The following is a 12,654-nucleotide window of genomic DNA, read 5'->3' as shown; positions in this document are numbered from 1 at the left end:
ACGTAATGCACCCGGTGAGCAATTGAGCAAATAATGAATGAAAGCACCGAGCAGAGGGCTAAAGTCTGCGGCTCTGACTGCAGCTGAGAGGGGGTGTCGAGGGTCAGCTGTTTTCTCAGAGCGATCTTTTTCAACCTGGTCTCCAAAGTCAACATGTGTGCAGATGGAAAGTGAATGTGAGAGGAAATGGAGGAAGATGGAGAGAAGATGACTAAAAGAGTACCATGGAAAGAAAGGCCGTCCTGAAAATCTTAAGTTTCACAGGTTTGGCTTAGGAGGCCCACATGCCTGCAGTGATTCATGTGGGTAGACATCATCAATTACCTCTAATTAACCAGATGATGGTCTGGTGAGCAGAAAATGAAGGAGGCGATTAATCACCGGGATCACCCCAGGCCTACAGCTAATACGGCTAAACCTAAAAAAAGGTGGATGTGAAGCGCTCTTGGGTCTTTTATTCTTCTGCTCCTAATGCCCAGGAAGAGAAGTGTCCAAAATATTCTGGTCCAACAGCAGGAAAAGTAGAGTCTCATCTGGAAATTAAATGTACTATATCTCTCCTCCAACCAGGTCTAATGAAAAAAACACTCTTTTATTCTGTTTCTTACATACTGAGGAGGGTAATACATGGAGAAATAATAGCCGTGCAGGGTTGTAGCTGCCATCTTCTTATTAAATAGAGCAAATTTACTGCCTCTGTTGAGGTGTAGCTCCATTCCCTCTTTGCCCGCTTGTTTCATGCTTCCTCTGTGGGTGAGTTACTGGCGGTTTGTGCCATGACGTAATTGTGGAAAGGTCCTGAGTGCAGTCAGACTTGTAATTGAGTGAGGAATGTTTCATCTGGTCAAGGCTGGCCGAGCCTGTCTTTATAAATAAAGATGTGAGTTTTCAAAGGAGGAAAAAAAACAAAACAGAGGAAGCGAAATGTAGAGACACCAAAGTCCTCTCTTAACCCTCCTGAACTTCTTCGAGGCTGCTGCAACACCCTGATATTAATTTATAATCCCCCACAACATGGTCACAGGTCAAATTCATGTCCTGTTTGCAGTATGAGGTTCTACAAATAAGAGTATGCTGTTGCAGAGTATATCATAATCCAAGTCTTGATCCAGGAAAATATTATCCTCGCCAGAGGAATACAGAATTTCTCCTCCAGATGGGAGATTTTGGAACCATTCAAGGTTTGTTTATAACTCCGTTATAACATTTCTTCATTAGAAAAAAAAAAGAAAAAAAAGAAAAGATCTACAGCCACTAGCTTGCCATAGTGCCATCAAGGATAACTGTCTCTCTTTTTCAATCAATATTTTTTCAGCTTTTATGAAGTGTTGTTCATATTTCATACTAAGCCCAATAATAGCATAACAATATGATACTCTGGCAGGAAAGCAGTCTCCCAGGGAGTGCAGGTAGTCCACCACTGCTTGCACACAGAAAAACAGCTTTTGCTCTCATCAGCTGTGGTTTCAGTGGAAGTCTGGGCTGTTTCAGTGGCACGGACTCGCCCCATGTGTGTTTTATTACCTCATCTTTAGGGCTGATTTATGGTTCTCCCATAGGCCACTCTACTGAGCTGTTTATATCTGCTGAGGATAAAAAGAAAAGCATGGCTTTATTGCTCAGGATGAGTGGGCCTGTTTACACAGCAGAGCAACCTCACTGGACAGCTGCAGCAGGCCTGATCTCTCATATCTGATACGAGTTTACAGACGCCGTAAACTATCTCATGTGTGCAAAAACATCCCGAGATGTGTATGTGTTGAATGCAAAACAGTACACAAATCATCTTCTATGACTGTCCTTTCTTGTTGTTGACATGCCTCCACATGAAACTTACTCTTTAAATCCAGCTTTTCTTGGATTGTCATGAAGTGTTCCCGGTTGGATCAGAGTGAGATGCAACTCCTCAGTAAAACATAGTTATACAATGAAACGTTGTTTGAGGTGTAACTCGAGATCACACTAAAGGATGCAGGTCCCTGTTCGCTCTAATACTGTATGTCTTCCTGGCGCGCTCTCCCATTCAGCCATCTGAAACTTGCTTGACTGCAGCGCCACCCTGTGGTGAAATGATATATCAGCGAGGCACAGTCAAAACAGTCTAAAGATGTGATTCACTTCTTGACAAAAAATCTAAGAGATCTGTTGCAGGATCACATAATTTTATTAGCATGTACAGAGGATTAACTGTGTTTGTTGTTGTTTCAAGGCTCTGACTTACTAACACATGAGACCAAAACAGAACAGCAGCTTAGATATGAACCGACAGAGAGGTCAGTGAACTCTACCAAACAAAATACACTTTAAGTTACAAAATGATGATAGTGTCTCGGTAGCTTTAATTGAAGAACACTTTGTACTTTATGCTTTTTACAGAGCTTCTTATACATCCTGTCAATAGTGCCGATAAGGGTGACTGTCTGACTTCAAACAGAAGCAAAATTACTTTCTGGTATGAAAACTGCACGGGGTCAGTAACCGTGATGACTTTGTCTAACGTGTGCGATATACAGTATATTCTACAGTTGAAGCATGCGAGTTAATAGGATTTGAAAGGATGTTTACAAGGATACAACGGCTAAAAAGCGCAGGTGTGTGCTGCTGTTTGAATAGTTTGTATTGTTCTCGGTTATGATTTCTGATTCTGCTCATTGGTTTCCACTGCTCATCACGCTTTACTCTCCCACAAAGTCCCACACACACAAATCAACAGCTCATTCAATTAAGACCAAAAAAAACAACAACACTTCGACGTGTCAGTAAAGACACTGTGCTGTGTATGGAAATCTACCAACACGTAATCTATGGATTTTAGAGATATGCAACATTTTTCACTCAATAAGGAGGATGTTTCCTGTCAGGAACATCCCAGTAAAAGTGGTTCAGTGTTAAAGCGAAGTATGTACGTGGTGAAGGGAGTATTTGTGCATGTTTGGATATTGCAATAAGAAGTAACATTAAAAATAAATCATTCAGCAAAGTTGAAGTTGTTGCACTGTTCAGGCATTCACCAGTCAGCCTGTGATTTTAAGTTTGAAAGACTGAAATATACAATCAACGAATGCTTTCAGTAATCAATCTGTTGATACAACTTTACTTTACACAACAACAAATAAAAAAAATGAAAAAAACTTCTTTGATGATTTCTTACCTTTCTTACATAAATCAATAAGCAGAATCAGAAGTCATTTTTTTAAATTAAATTAATCACATATTTTGAAGAAAGTATTTCAAAGAACCCGACACAGGGACTGTTTGATGGTAAACGGAGTGTATCCATGTTCAGGGGGCGAGCGGTCCCAGGCTCAGCTCTACGTGGTGCGTGAGCCAGATGGCCTCAGCGGGGGTTTCCGCGCCCTCCTCGCTCGTCCTGATGGGAGCTGCGAGGTTGCGGAAGTCATGTCTGATCTTGAAAGAAACAGTGACATCCACGTCCTCTTCTTTCTGAGGGATCACTTTGATGAAGAAACCAATCTTGTTAGATTTCCTAAAGGCAACAACACTGTGGGAAAAAAAAAAGACCAGGTAAGGATTCAGCTCACACTTTTAAGTCTTTTGTGTGTCTTTTTGAGTGTGTGTGTGTCTTTTTGAGTGCGTGTGTGTGTGTGTGTGTGTGTGTGTGTGTGTGTGTGTGTGTGTCTGTGTCTGTGTCTGTGTGTGTGTGTTAGCCTACTCTGGGTCATCTTGGAAGTCCTGAGGTTCAGCCAGTTCATCATACTCGGCAGCAGCATCCTTTCCTGCCAAGACCAGCTCCTTGCTTGGGACCATGACCTAGAATCAAACATTTCCAGCATTTAAGTGACTTTTTCAAACCTCACAAATTCTCTGTTTATGTCAATTTACTTCACACAGTTTGTAAAGAAACACCAAACTCAAAGGTGTGTTTTGCTTACTGATGGTTCTCCTGGATGTTTTGACCTTGACTGTGCAGAGTGAGTCACTAGACTTTTTTACTGTCTATTTATCTGCTCATTTTTAATCACAGTCTAAGGCTTTTATGAGTAGCATCATTTTTAGTTACTGCGACTCATCTGGAAATACAATTAAGGCTGAACACGCTTCTCCATGTTCGCAATGCTGAGCAGACAGAAGTCAGTCATACTTAAAGCTACTGCGAGGAAGGTTGACGTCAAACTCGCTGACTCCTGTCGACCATGTTATCTCTCAGCTGAAGTAGCTAATGGATTATATTCTGGTGAAAAATGTCGTCTGGCTTGCTAAGTGCTGTGCTTGTGTCTTTGTAGAGAATATAACATTGAGTAAAGTCTTTTCCCTGATGTTTCCGAAGTGTCTTGAGATAGCATTTGTTATGAGTTGGTGCTACCCAAACTCATTGAATGATTTTAAGTAAAAAAAAAAAAAAAAAAAAAACACCCACTGTGAATCACTGATATCGAAACAAAGATTGATTTAAAAAAAAAAAAAAAAAAAGGGATGCAACCAATTTTGATGATATATCGGTACCACAAATCATCAACATCAAGACGTTTCGAGATGGAACAGCTCCTTCCTTATGATCAAAGGTAACAGATCTTAAACTTCAGTTTAAAAATATCTAATTTGAAAAGCTTATAGTTGCTGCTGCTTCTTGTTTGTGAAGCTAGCACAACGCAATGCAACATCAGCTTTACTACAGCTCTGTGTCGTCTTACACACAGGGTATGAAATCAGCTTCATGAATCACTCGCAGAGGTTGCGGGTACATGAAAAAATGTCGTGTCGCATTCACATCTGTTGCAGTATATTTCATTGAGAAGGCATTATGTTCTGTTGAATCTGTCACAGATTCAATTATTTTATCAGGTCAGGGAGACATTATAAGGAACATATTTGGCCTTTATTTTTTTTTAAATAGGTAGTAGTTCCCACAGTGGGGAAACAGTAGGACTGTGCATCTCCAATAGAAATACTTCAAATTCTCCTTGGTGTTGTTTGCTTTTTATTGAGTCATATACAAACAACACAGTCTTTTTGTTACGTCGCCAGCGAAACCTCCTCAAAGATCTTTAAGAGTTAAATAAAACACTGCACCCCTCAAGTCATCAGTAAGTTGACAGTTCTAAGATGAAATATAACACACATGTAAGAGTTACACTAAGCTGTACAAGGAAAAAGACGGTGGATAAAATCAACCAAGCGTGGCACTCATTGGTTCACAAAGCCCTGCAGGTGTTTGAATATCAGATCAGGCAGAATGACAGGACCACACACTCTCCGTTTGGTCTTCACATGAACTGAAATGGGTCATGAAGACGCTCTGTTTTGGCTGGAAGCTCTTTCTTCCCCAGCCCGGCCCATAACGTCATCATTAAAGAGGCCAAGACAAACAGCCTGCGGTCCCCCGAGAGCCTCGCCGCGGCTGCTGGCAACGGGCAAGCTCGGCAGACCATTTACCATGGGAGCGCTCTTATCTGTTCGTGTGACAGCTGACAGATGGAGGTAAAAAAAATAAAATAAATAAAAATGGGACGCAACTGCTGTGCATATGAGATGATGACAAGGCTGCCTATTCCTTAAGGAACAGGTTGTATAAAAAGGAGCTTCGACGCCGCGCGCTGTCTCGAGCGGCTGGCGAGTGTGCAGGGATACGAAAAAGAAAAGCTCAAATATTCAGGAAAAGGCAGGCGGTAAACAACAGCCACCATCTGTGACTGTACCCAAATCTAAAATTCTGTATGGAAGCCGGGACGCTCCATCCATTGATGCCGGGCATTCACGTGGGACAGTCCTGACAGCATGGTTAGATTTAACAGCAGACAACTGAGATGATCTTGCCTCTGTGTTACTCACAAAGACTAAGTGCAAATATCTCTCTTCTTTTTTTTTTCTGGCAGGGTGTAAATTCATGACAGGTTTGTCCTGAGAGAGAGAGACCCTTCATACCTGACAATATGAACGTACTACCTGTAATTAGTATTCTCACAAAATATGTTTAATTCATGTCAGACGCAGGGCAGACGCTGGTCTAAAGTCAACAAGAAGCAGAACACTGTCAATGACCTTTCACATCACAATGTCCACGTGTGGTTTTTTATCTACGACAGGAAATGTGTCTGATTCAGACATTCTTCTACTTTAACAATGAAGCCACCTGTTTCAGGTTTACTTCCACTGACAGCAGAGGTCATAATAAACAGTGCATGTATACTGTATAGAAGATACTGTACCTTAGCAGTGTTGTTGATGTCATCGGGATCTTCCTCCTCACAGGCCACCAGCGTGACATGGGTGATGTTCTCCACGGGGTTGGTCAGCGTCAGCAGCACCTGGCTCTCCTGAACAGACGGGAGGAGGAAAACGATCAGCCGTAGAGAAGAGCCGAGCAGCTCTGATCTCAATCATTGAGGTTCTGAACTGAAATAAATAAAAGGTGCTGGAGATATTTGGGAGTAAGCGAGCCTGTGCAGACTGACCTTCATGAACCGGAGATTTGGAATGGACATAATTCTCACTTCAGGGATGTAACTCCTGTGAAGTGAACACACAGATCCACTCAAACACGTTGACGGCATTTCACACAGCTTCAAACAACAATCAACACAAAGATGTGCGACTCCGTTTGTCCAAGTTAAAGAGCACAGCGTTCACAATCCACCAACCCGACGGCATCATCATCAGCGCGCCACTTCAAAGAGAGTGGACTGAGAAGGCCTCAAAACAAGAGACGCTGCTGGGTCTCCAGAAGAGCATCTTTAAAACAACAAGGAGACTAAGCTTCTTTTGCGTGGAGAATTTCCTGAACATGCTCTTATAATTGCACTTTGCTAAAATTAAACTGTGGGCTCTTAATCTCATTTAAGTACGTCAGCCTTCAGGCAGATCAGTATTATTAATCAATGAATTAAATAAAGATCAGGATCATGGTGAGAACACATGTTTGGGACAGAACACTCACACAGCCACCAGCTGAATCTTGAACTTGATTGAAGTGGGATTAAACTCCGGCTTGCTCAAGTTGTGTTCACATTTCTGTGGGCGAATCGAAGACGAAAGTCATCTAAAAGGGGATTCACACGAAAACAACAACAACTTGGGATGAGAGGGGAGCAAAGCCCGCAGGCTGTACTGACCCTGCAGCGCAGTGAGCGTTTCATCAGGAGGTGTTTGTGTCTCGGGTGGAGCTGAGACGCCCCCGCCGGCTGGAAGTCGGGCTGCAGCAGCCGCTGGCGCAGCGTGGTCACTGCAAAGACAACGACGACAACGCGTATACAAAACCTTGACCCTCAAATTAGACGGACAGAATGATCCGGATCGTTTTAAATAGCTCATGAAACTTTTACCCTCGGGTAAGCTGATGGGTCTGGTGTAACAATCCTCAGGCAGTGGTTCCACTTCATCGAAGGCGGGGGCCGGGTCAATGCTGATCTCCTTCTGGTCCTCACCCTCCTTCAGACTAGCCAATGACACAAACACTGTTTTTAACAGCCCTTATAATGATGCCATTCTACATGAAGTGACACTGCAGGGGATGCTCACTGAACTGAAAGCTTTCGTTATGTCACACTGCCACCAAGTGTTTCCGAATAGAAAACTGATGACTTGAGCTGAATGTGTACTTTCTTGGTCGTGAACGTTTACTGCGCCTTGCAAACACTTCAATTATCTGTGTGTCTGCAGCTGGAAGAGAATCCAGACTTTGCAGCGAACACATCTCGATGTTTCTTTTTTCCCCTCCAGGATTGAACAGCGGTGCTTTTTGACCTCCAGAGGTGTGATGTCAAAATAAAGATTTCATTCTCTACTGGGAAAATGTAACAAAGGTAAGAAATCTGTAACGTTTGGTCACCAACACTTTGTATACGCACGTTAAAATGTATAAAATGTTCGGCTGCATGGCGTCATATTTACACGTTATTCTTAATGAATGACAGAGATCACTCACGAGAGGCCAGCCAGGCTTGATACGGGCGCTCCAGACCTCTGCCTCTGCAGTCTGGTCCCGAGACCGTATTTTTCCTGAATATATTTTAAGGGGAAAAGCACAAGTTACAGAAGTCTGCAAGCTGAAAAATCAAAAGGAGGACTCTTTATTAATCTACAAGCATTCACTAAAGCACTACGTTTAACACAAGACAAAAACCCAAACGGGGAATCTTTGGGATAAAAGCTGAGAATGAGAATTTTTTAATGAATAAAAAAAGTGGAAAGAGACAGTAACAGGAGCCATCCTGCACGGATAGTGTGAGAGGATCACTTCTGAGAGTCTGAAGGTCAGAACTCAGTTGGTATGAAACATGTTCAGATCTGGTGACAGAGACTTTAAACAAAGTCTTCTTTCACCCCGCTCTCGCTCTAACCGGCAAAAAGGCTCCCGTCACGTGGATCTGCGTCTCTTTGACTCAAGGAGACGTTCATGTGATCTGTGAGGTCACCGAGTACGAGATCAAGGAAGGAACACAGGAAAGGACAGTGCTACTGTACGGATGAGACAACCCAAGTTGTGAGAAAGGACAACTCACCACCACATGAATAGTGTGTTGCTGAGGGGTAAAAACCAAAATATCAGAGTGCATAAGCAAAGGAAAAAAAGAGAGAACAAAGAACCAGGTGAAAAAAAACAAAGCAATTTAGCATACATTAGTGGCATCTGGTGACATGCAACAGAAAGGCATCAGTAACAGAAACAACAGTCACAGTAAAAGTTGTTTGAAATGGTTTCAATACACATTAGGAAAGAAGGCTTGCAGTATTAGGTGTTAATTCTTGTCAAACAGATCATGTAGGATGTTAAAACATGTGCCAAAGAGCTCAGGAGGCGTGACAACCACGTGTCCATATCAGGCACATTTCAGATTGATCCCTGCCTCTTTGAGCAGCGTACATCAAAAGAGAGTGAAAAGTCTTCCTATTTGTACAGCCGGTCTCCATGGCAACACTTAAACGCTGCCCTGTATGAACTCAGGGGATTAAGCCGAGCATTGGTTTTATACCATGTTTACAAATGTCCCAGCAGATCCACATGGATCCTGGATAAACGGTGAGCCTTGTAAGCACTGCGCCCTTATAAACATGGAGTCACTGCAGCTGCCTTCTCATGTGCTTAGAGATGACACTACCCTCGATGGCACAGTCTCTAAATGATCCATTGGTAAACATTATCAGGTTTGATCAAATTAATCTATTTAATGCAGACAACCTGAAGATTTTGTAAGAAAATTAAAGTGACATAACATATGTGATATAGAGAGAGAGAGAGTGAGAGAGACAGAGAGAGAGAGAGAGAGAGAGAGAGAGAGAGAGAGAGAGAGAGAGGTGTACCGAGAACGCCAGAGGCATGCACTGTCTCCTCCTGGCCAGCTTTTTCCTGTCTCTCTCCTGTTTCTCTCTGTGAGCCAGCTGCTGGTAATACTCGATCAGCTTGTTGATCTGAAACAAAGATGTCATCCAGAGAAGGGTCATCAAACCAGAGTGATAAAGAATTGGACGAGGTAACCTAAGATCCCACATAAATACTTTTTAACAGTAACAATTGTTTATTGTACACTGCACAGTGACTTAAGGCCAAGTAAGATAATTCCCTATTTCAGGGTATGTCACTTGACTGACTTAAATTCCCCTCAGGATCAATAAAGTATCTATCTAGACAGAGAAGTAAAATAAAGTTAAAGGTAATTAAATGTTCAAGTAAAGCATGCATACAATTCACATAATCTGCTGTACTCCTTTAGTTTCATGAGAAATGTGTTAGGTGCATTTATCAATCTATTTAAAGTGACTGTGTGTCCTTACACTGGAAGCAAACATTGTCTTTGTTTTGGCCTGTGGGCTGAGAGTGGGTGTCACTTATTCAGAGACACTTCTAGTCATGTGTGATAAGGAAACATGTGAGTAACTCGAGAACATATCAGTGACCACAGGGGGGAAACGTACCCGCTGAGTGTGAGGGTTCTCTGGCTCCTGCCATCCACCGCTCGCTGCAGGGAACAAAAGATACAAAAACATGAGACTTAGACCGACATAGGGAACAAATAATAAACCTACAGCTGGCCTTGGAGACACTACACATTGAAGTACTTTTAACGCTTTTTACTTTTATTTGAATTGAAAACTTTTTGAGATATGTTGACCAACAAATGCATTTTGGATATATATCAACACACCCACCAACAGATTTGTCAGCCATTCCTACATCCCTCGAGGTCCAGCGACAGAAGCCGCAGGCCAAATAATAGGCCTTCTTCATGGCCGTCTTGGTAGGATCATCAGGCAGGGGCGCTGGGATGTTTGTGGCTCGAGTAGACAGAGTGTGCATGCAGCACGGGCAGTCGAAACAATTCGCACATCTATAGTGAATCACAGAATTCATTCAAAGGACATTTAGGAAATAGATAGAGAATCAGACAGGCGCGTGCACCTCAGACAGGTAGTTTTCTCCACCTCACCTGTTCTTTTTAAGCTTAGCCTCTGCAGAAGGCATGTTCTCCAGACAGCTGGGGCAATAGTGTGAATCCACCTGATCAGCAGGCAGAGAGAGGAAGACAGGGAGGCATTTAAACTTCTCATCTACATCTAAGTTACATTTAACACTATGTGGCTGTATGACGGCCCGCGGATGGGAATTTTGGGAAAGATGTGGAAAATTAATGTTTATTTATGTATAAATAATAAACAATTCATAAGAAGGGCCCTGACTATAAACCCTTAAAAGAATTAGATGAAATCATCACAAGGGTGTGGTGTCCATAACTGTGAGCCACGTTAACAACCAGGGCTTTTACAGTAAAAACATTAGTTCAAGTGGACTAACGAAGCCATAAGTAGTTTTTAATTGTATGAGTTGGCTACCAGACTACCAGTTTTTACGAGCTTATTGAGCAAGTTCGCCTTAAACTCAATGGACAGCAGCGCTAACTTGTTCGCCCGTTTTAGCTCCGTTAGCCATAACGCTCAGTCCAGCCAACGGAAGTAAATCGCTTTCAGCCAATGAGATGGTTAGACTTCTGGTGGAACATTTGATTGACAAGCGGCTTCGCCATACAACGCACGGTGTTGTTTCACTGCTCCCGCCTACCTGTCAAAGCTGCTAGCAACCCGGCTAACAACAAAGTAGATACTGGCTAAACTGAGCTAACATCTAGCATTTGATTAAAAAAGACAATATTAAGAGAAACACACGTACCTCGTGAGAAACACATTCTAGAGATCGCAGCTCGCTACAGTAGCGACAGAAATAAAGTTGTGATAAAGGGGCTCTGATCCTTTTCTCCCCGCGGACCAGATAGACGACTCTGTCTGGCTGTAGAAGAGACGCCATCCTCTTCAGACCGCTTCAGTCCCTCTGAGCCGGATCCGGCCTCTGGATGTCTGAGGACATAACATGGGCTCAATGTCGGCCTCGTGTGGTGTGAAGTGGAACTGCAACCAACTCCCATGATCTGTTTGACACAGAGTCAAGCCAAATTTAGACAAAGTTTACATCATGGGTTCTCAAACTTTTTTAGACCATGGACCTCTTTCAGGAGAGACTTGAAACCTCCTTATTATTGTAAAGTTGATAAGTATAACTGTATTAATACAGTTCATGCATGTACTATGTAGTAATAGGCTACTTTTAAACTTTCCAGAATAATTTATTTTATAAAATACTTTTGATAAAAAAGTTAGCCCTGAGGCGTTTTTTTTAACTTTGAGGTTGTTGTTTCTTTTTTTTTTTTTTATTGTTGCGCACTATGAAGTGACAGATATGTCACAATCATATCTGAGTTTTGGACAAAATAGGTGATTATATTGGTGCAAGAGCTCACAGTTTGTAGATTTGTTTTTCTTTTCAATGATACAGCACACTTTAATATCTTTTGTAAATGATTCCGTGGACCCATGGTCCCTGGGGGTCCTGGGACCCCACTTTAAGAACTGGTTTACACACATCCCTTAAATCAGGACAAATAGGTGATCAATTTGGCTCTCATCTATCAAACACACAAAGAACTAGCCAATGTGATTGAGAAAGCACCCTTGAAAGTGAGGGAATAGAAAAAAGCATCAGTTGGCCTACCATATTATATAATTGATGTTTTTGTTTTAATTGCATCACATATTTTGCATGTTTTTGAGGATGCAGACTGGTATGGTATAGTGATAAAAATCTTTCCAAAGCATTAAGCAGACAACACGAAACAAGGACTGCAAATTCGAGAGCTGTTTACCACATGGCCTTGTCAAATAATCTATCCATGCAGAGACCATGATTTTGGTGAAAAGGCTTTAAGTCAAAGGAAATGTGTCTTCTTTTTTATTTTGTATAGGCTATATATATATAATATTAAATAAAATATATTAAATAGACCTATAGGCCAATAATGGGCAGCTTTCAATAACATTTTAATTTCAACATGTGCTTTGTCAATAGATAATAAAAAACAAACTAAACATAAAACACGATATGGTAGACAAACACTGATTGTTGCTTATGAAGCCTTGTGCATTTATACACCACTATTCCTTTTGCTTTTAGTATATATTGACCTACGGGTCTGAAATAAAGTATATAGTAAAGTAACCTTAGTTTTCACAATTTTTTGTACAATTTACTCATGATGCCTTATTGTTAAAGAGCCTCTATTTATACAGCTCTGAGCTGAACATTGTGTTAAACATATAGTCAATGGGGTGCTAACAGGTCTGGAAAGAAGGCTGTAAGCCACCAACAAGACA

At 41.8% G+C, this 12,654-nt stretch overlaps 1 protein-coding gene across 2 annotated transcripts; it reads right to left on the bottom strand.

Annotated features, from left to right (window-relative positions):
• Nucleotides 1-2,145: 2,145 nt before the first annotated feature.
• On the bottom strand, nucleotides 2,146-11,317 carry dctn4 (dynactin 4). Of its 2 annotated transcripts, XM_079351640.1 has the most exons (14): nucleotides 11,120-11,317; nucleotides 10,383-10,453; nucleotides 10,105-10,283; nucleotides 9,871-9,914; nucleotides 9,259-9,366; nucleotides 8,460-8,480; nucleotides 7,883-7,956; nucleotides 7,281-7,393; nucleotides 7,071-7,180; nucleotides 6,896-6,969; nucleotides 6,414-6,468; nucleotides 6,168-6,275; nucleotides 3,674-3,771; nucleotides 2,146-3,502 (listed from the first exon to the last, which is right to left on the bottom strand). In XM_079351640.1, exons 1-14 carry the CDS (start codon nucleotides 11,252-11,254, stop codon nucleotides 3,283-3,285), a joined length of 1,410 nt encoding a protein of 469 aa, XP_079207766.1. In that variant the 5' UTR covers nucleotides 11,255-11,317; the 3' UTR covers nucleotides 2,146-3,282. The 2 variants fall into 2 exon arrangements, with proteins under 2 accessions (XP_079207766.1, XP_079207767.1); XM_079351641.1 differs by lacking the exon at nucleotides 8,460-8,480 and having other exon boundaries at nucleotides 11,120-11,315.
• Between the last annotated feature and the right edge of the window lie 1,337 nt (nucleotides 11,318-12,654).

This window comes from Symphodus melops (assembly GCF_947650265.1).
Source record: "Symphodus melops genome assembly, chromosome: 9".
Lineage (NCBI taxonomy): Eukaryota > Metazoa > Chordata > Actinopteri > Labriformes > Labridae > Symphodus > Symphodus melops.
Note: the sequence above shows the minus strand (reverse complement) of the source record. Positions and strands in the feature narration are given on the sequence as shown.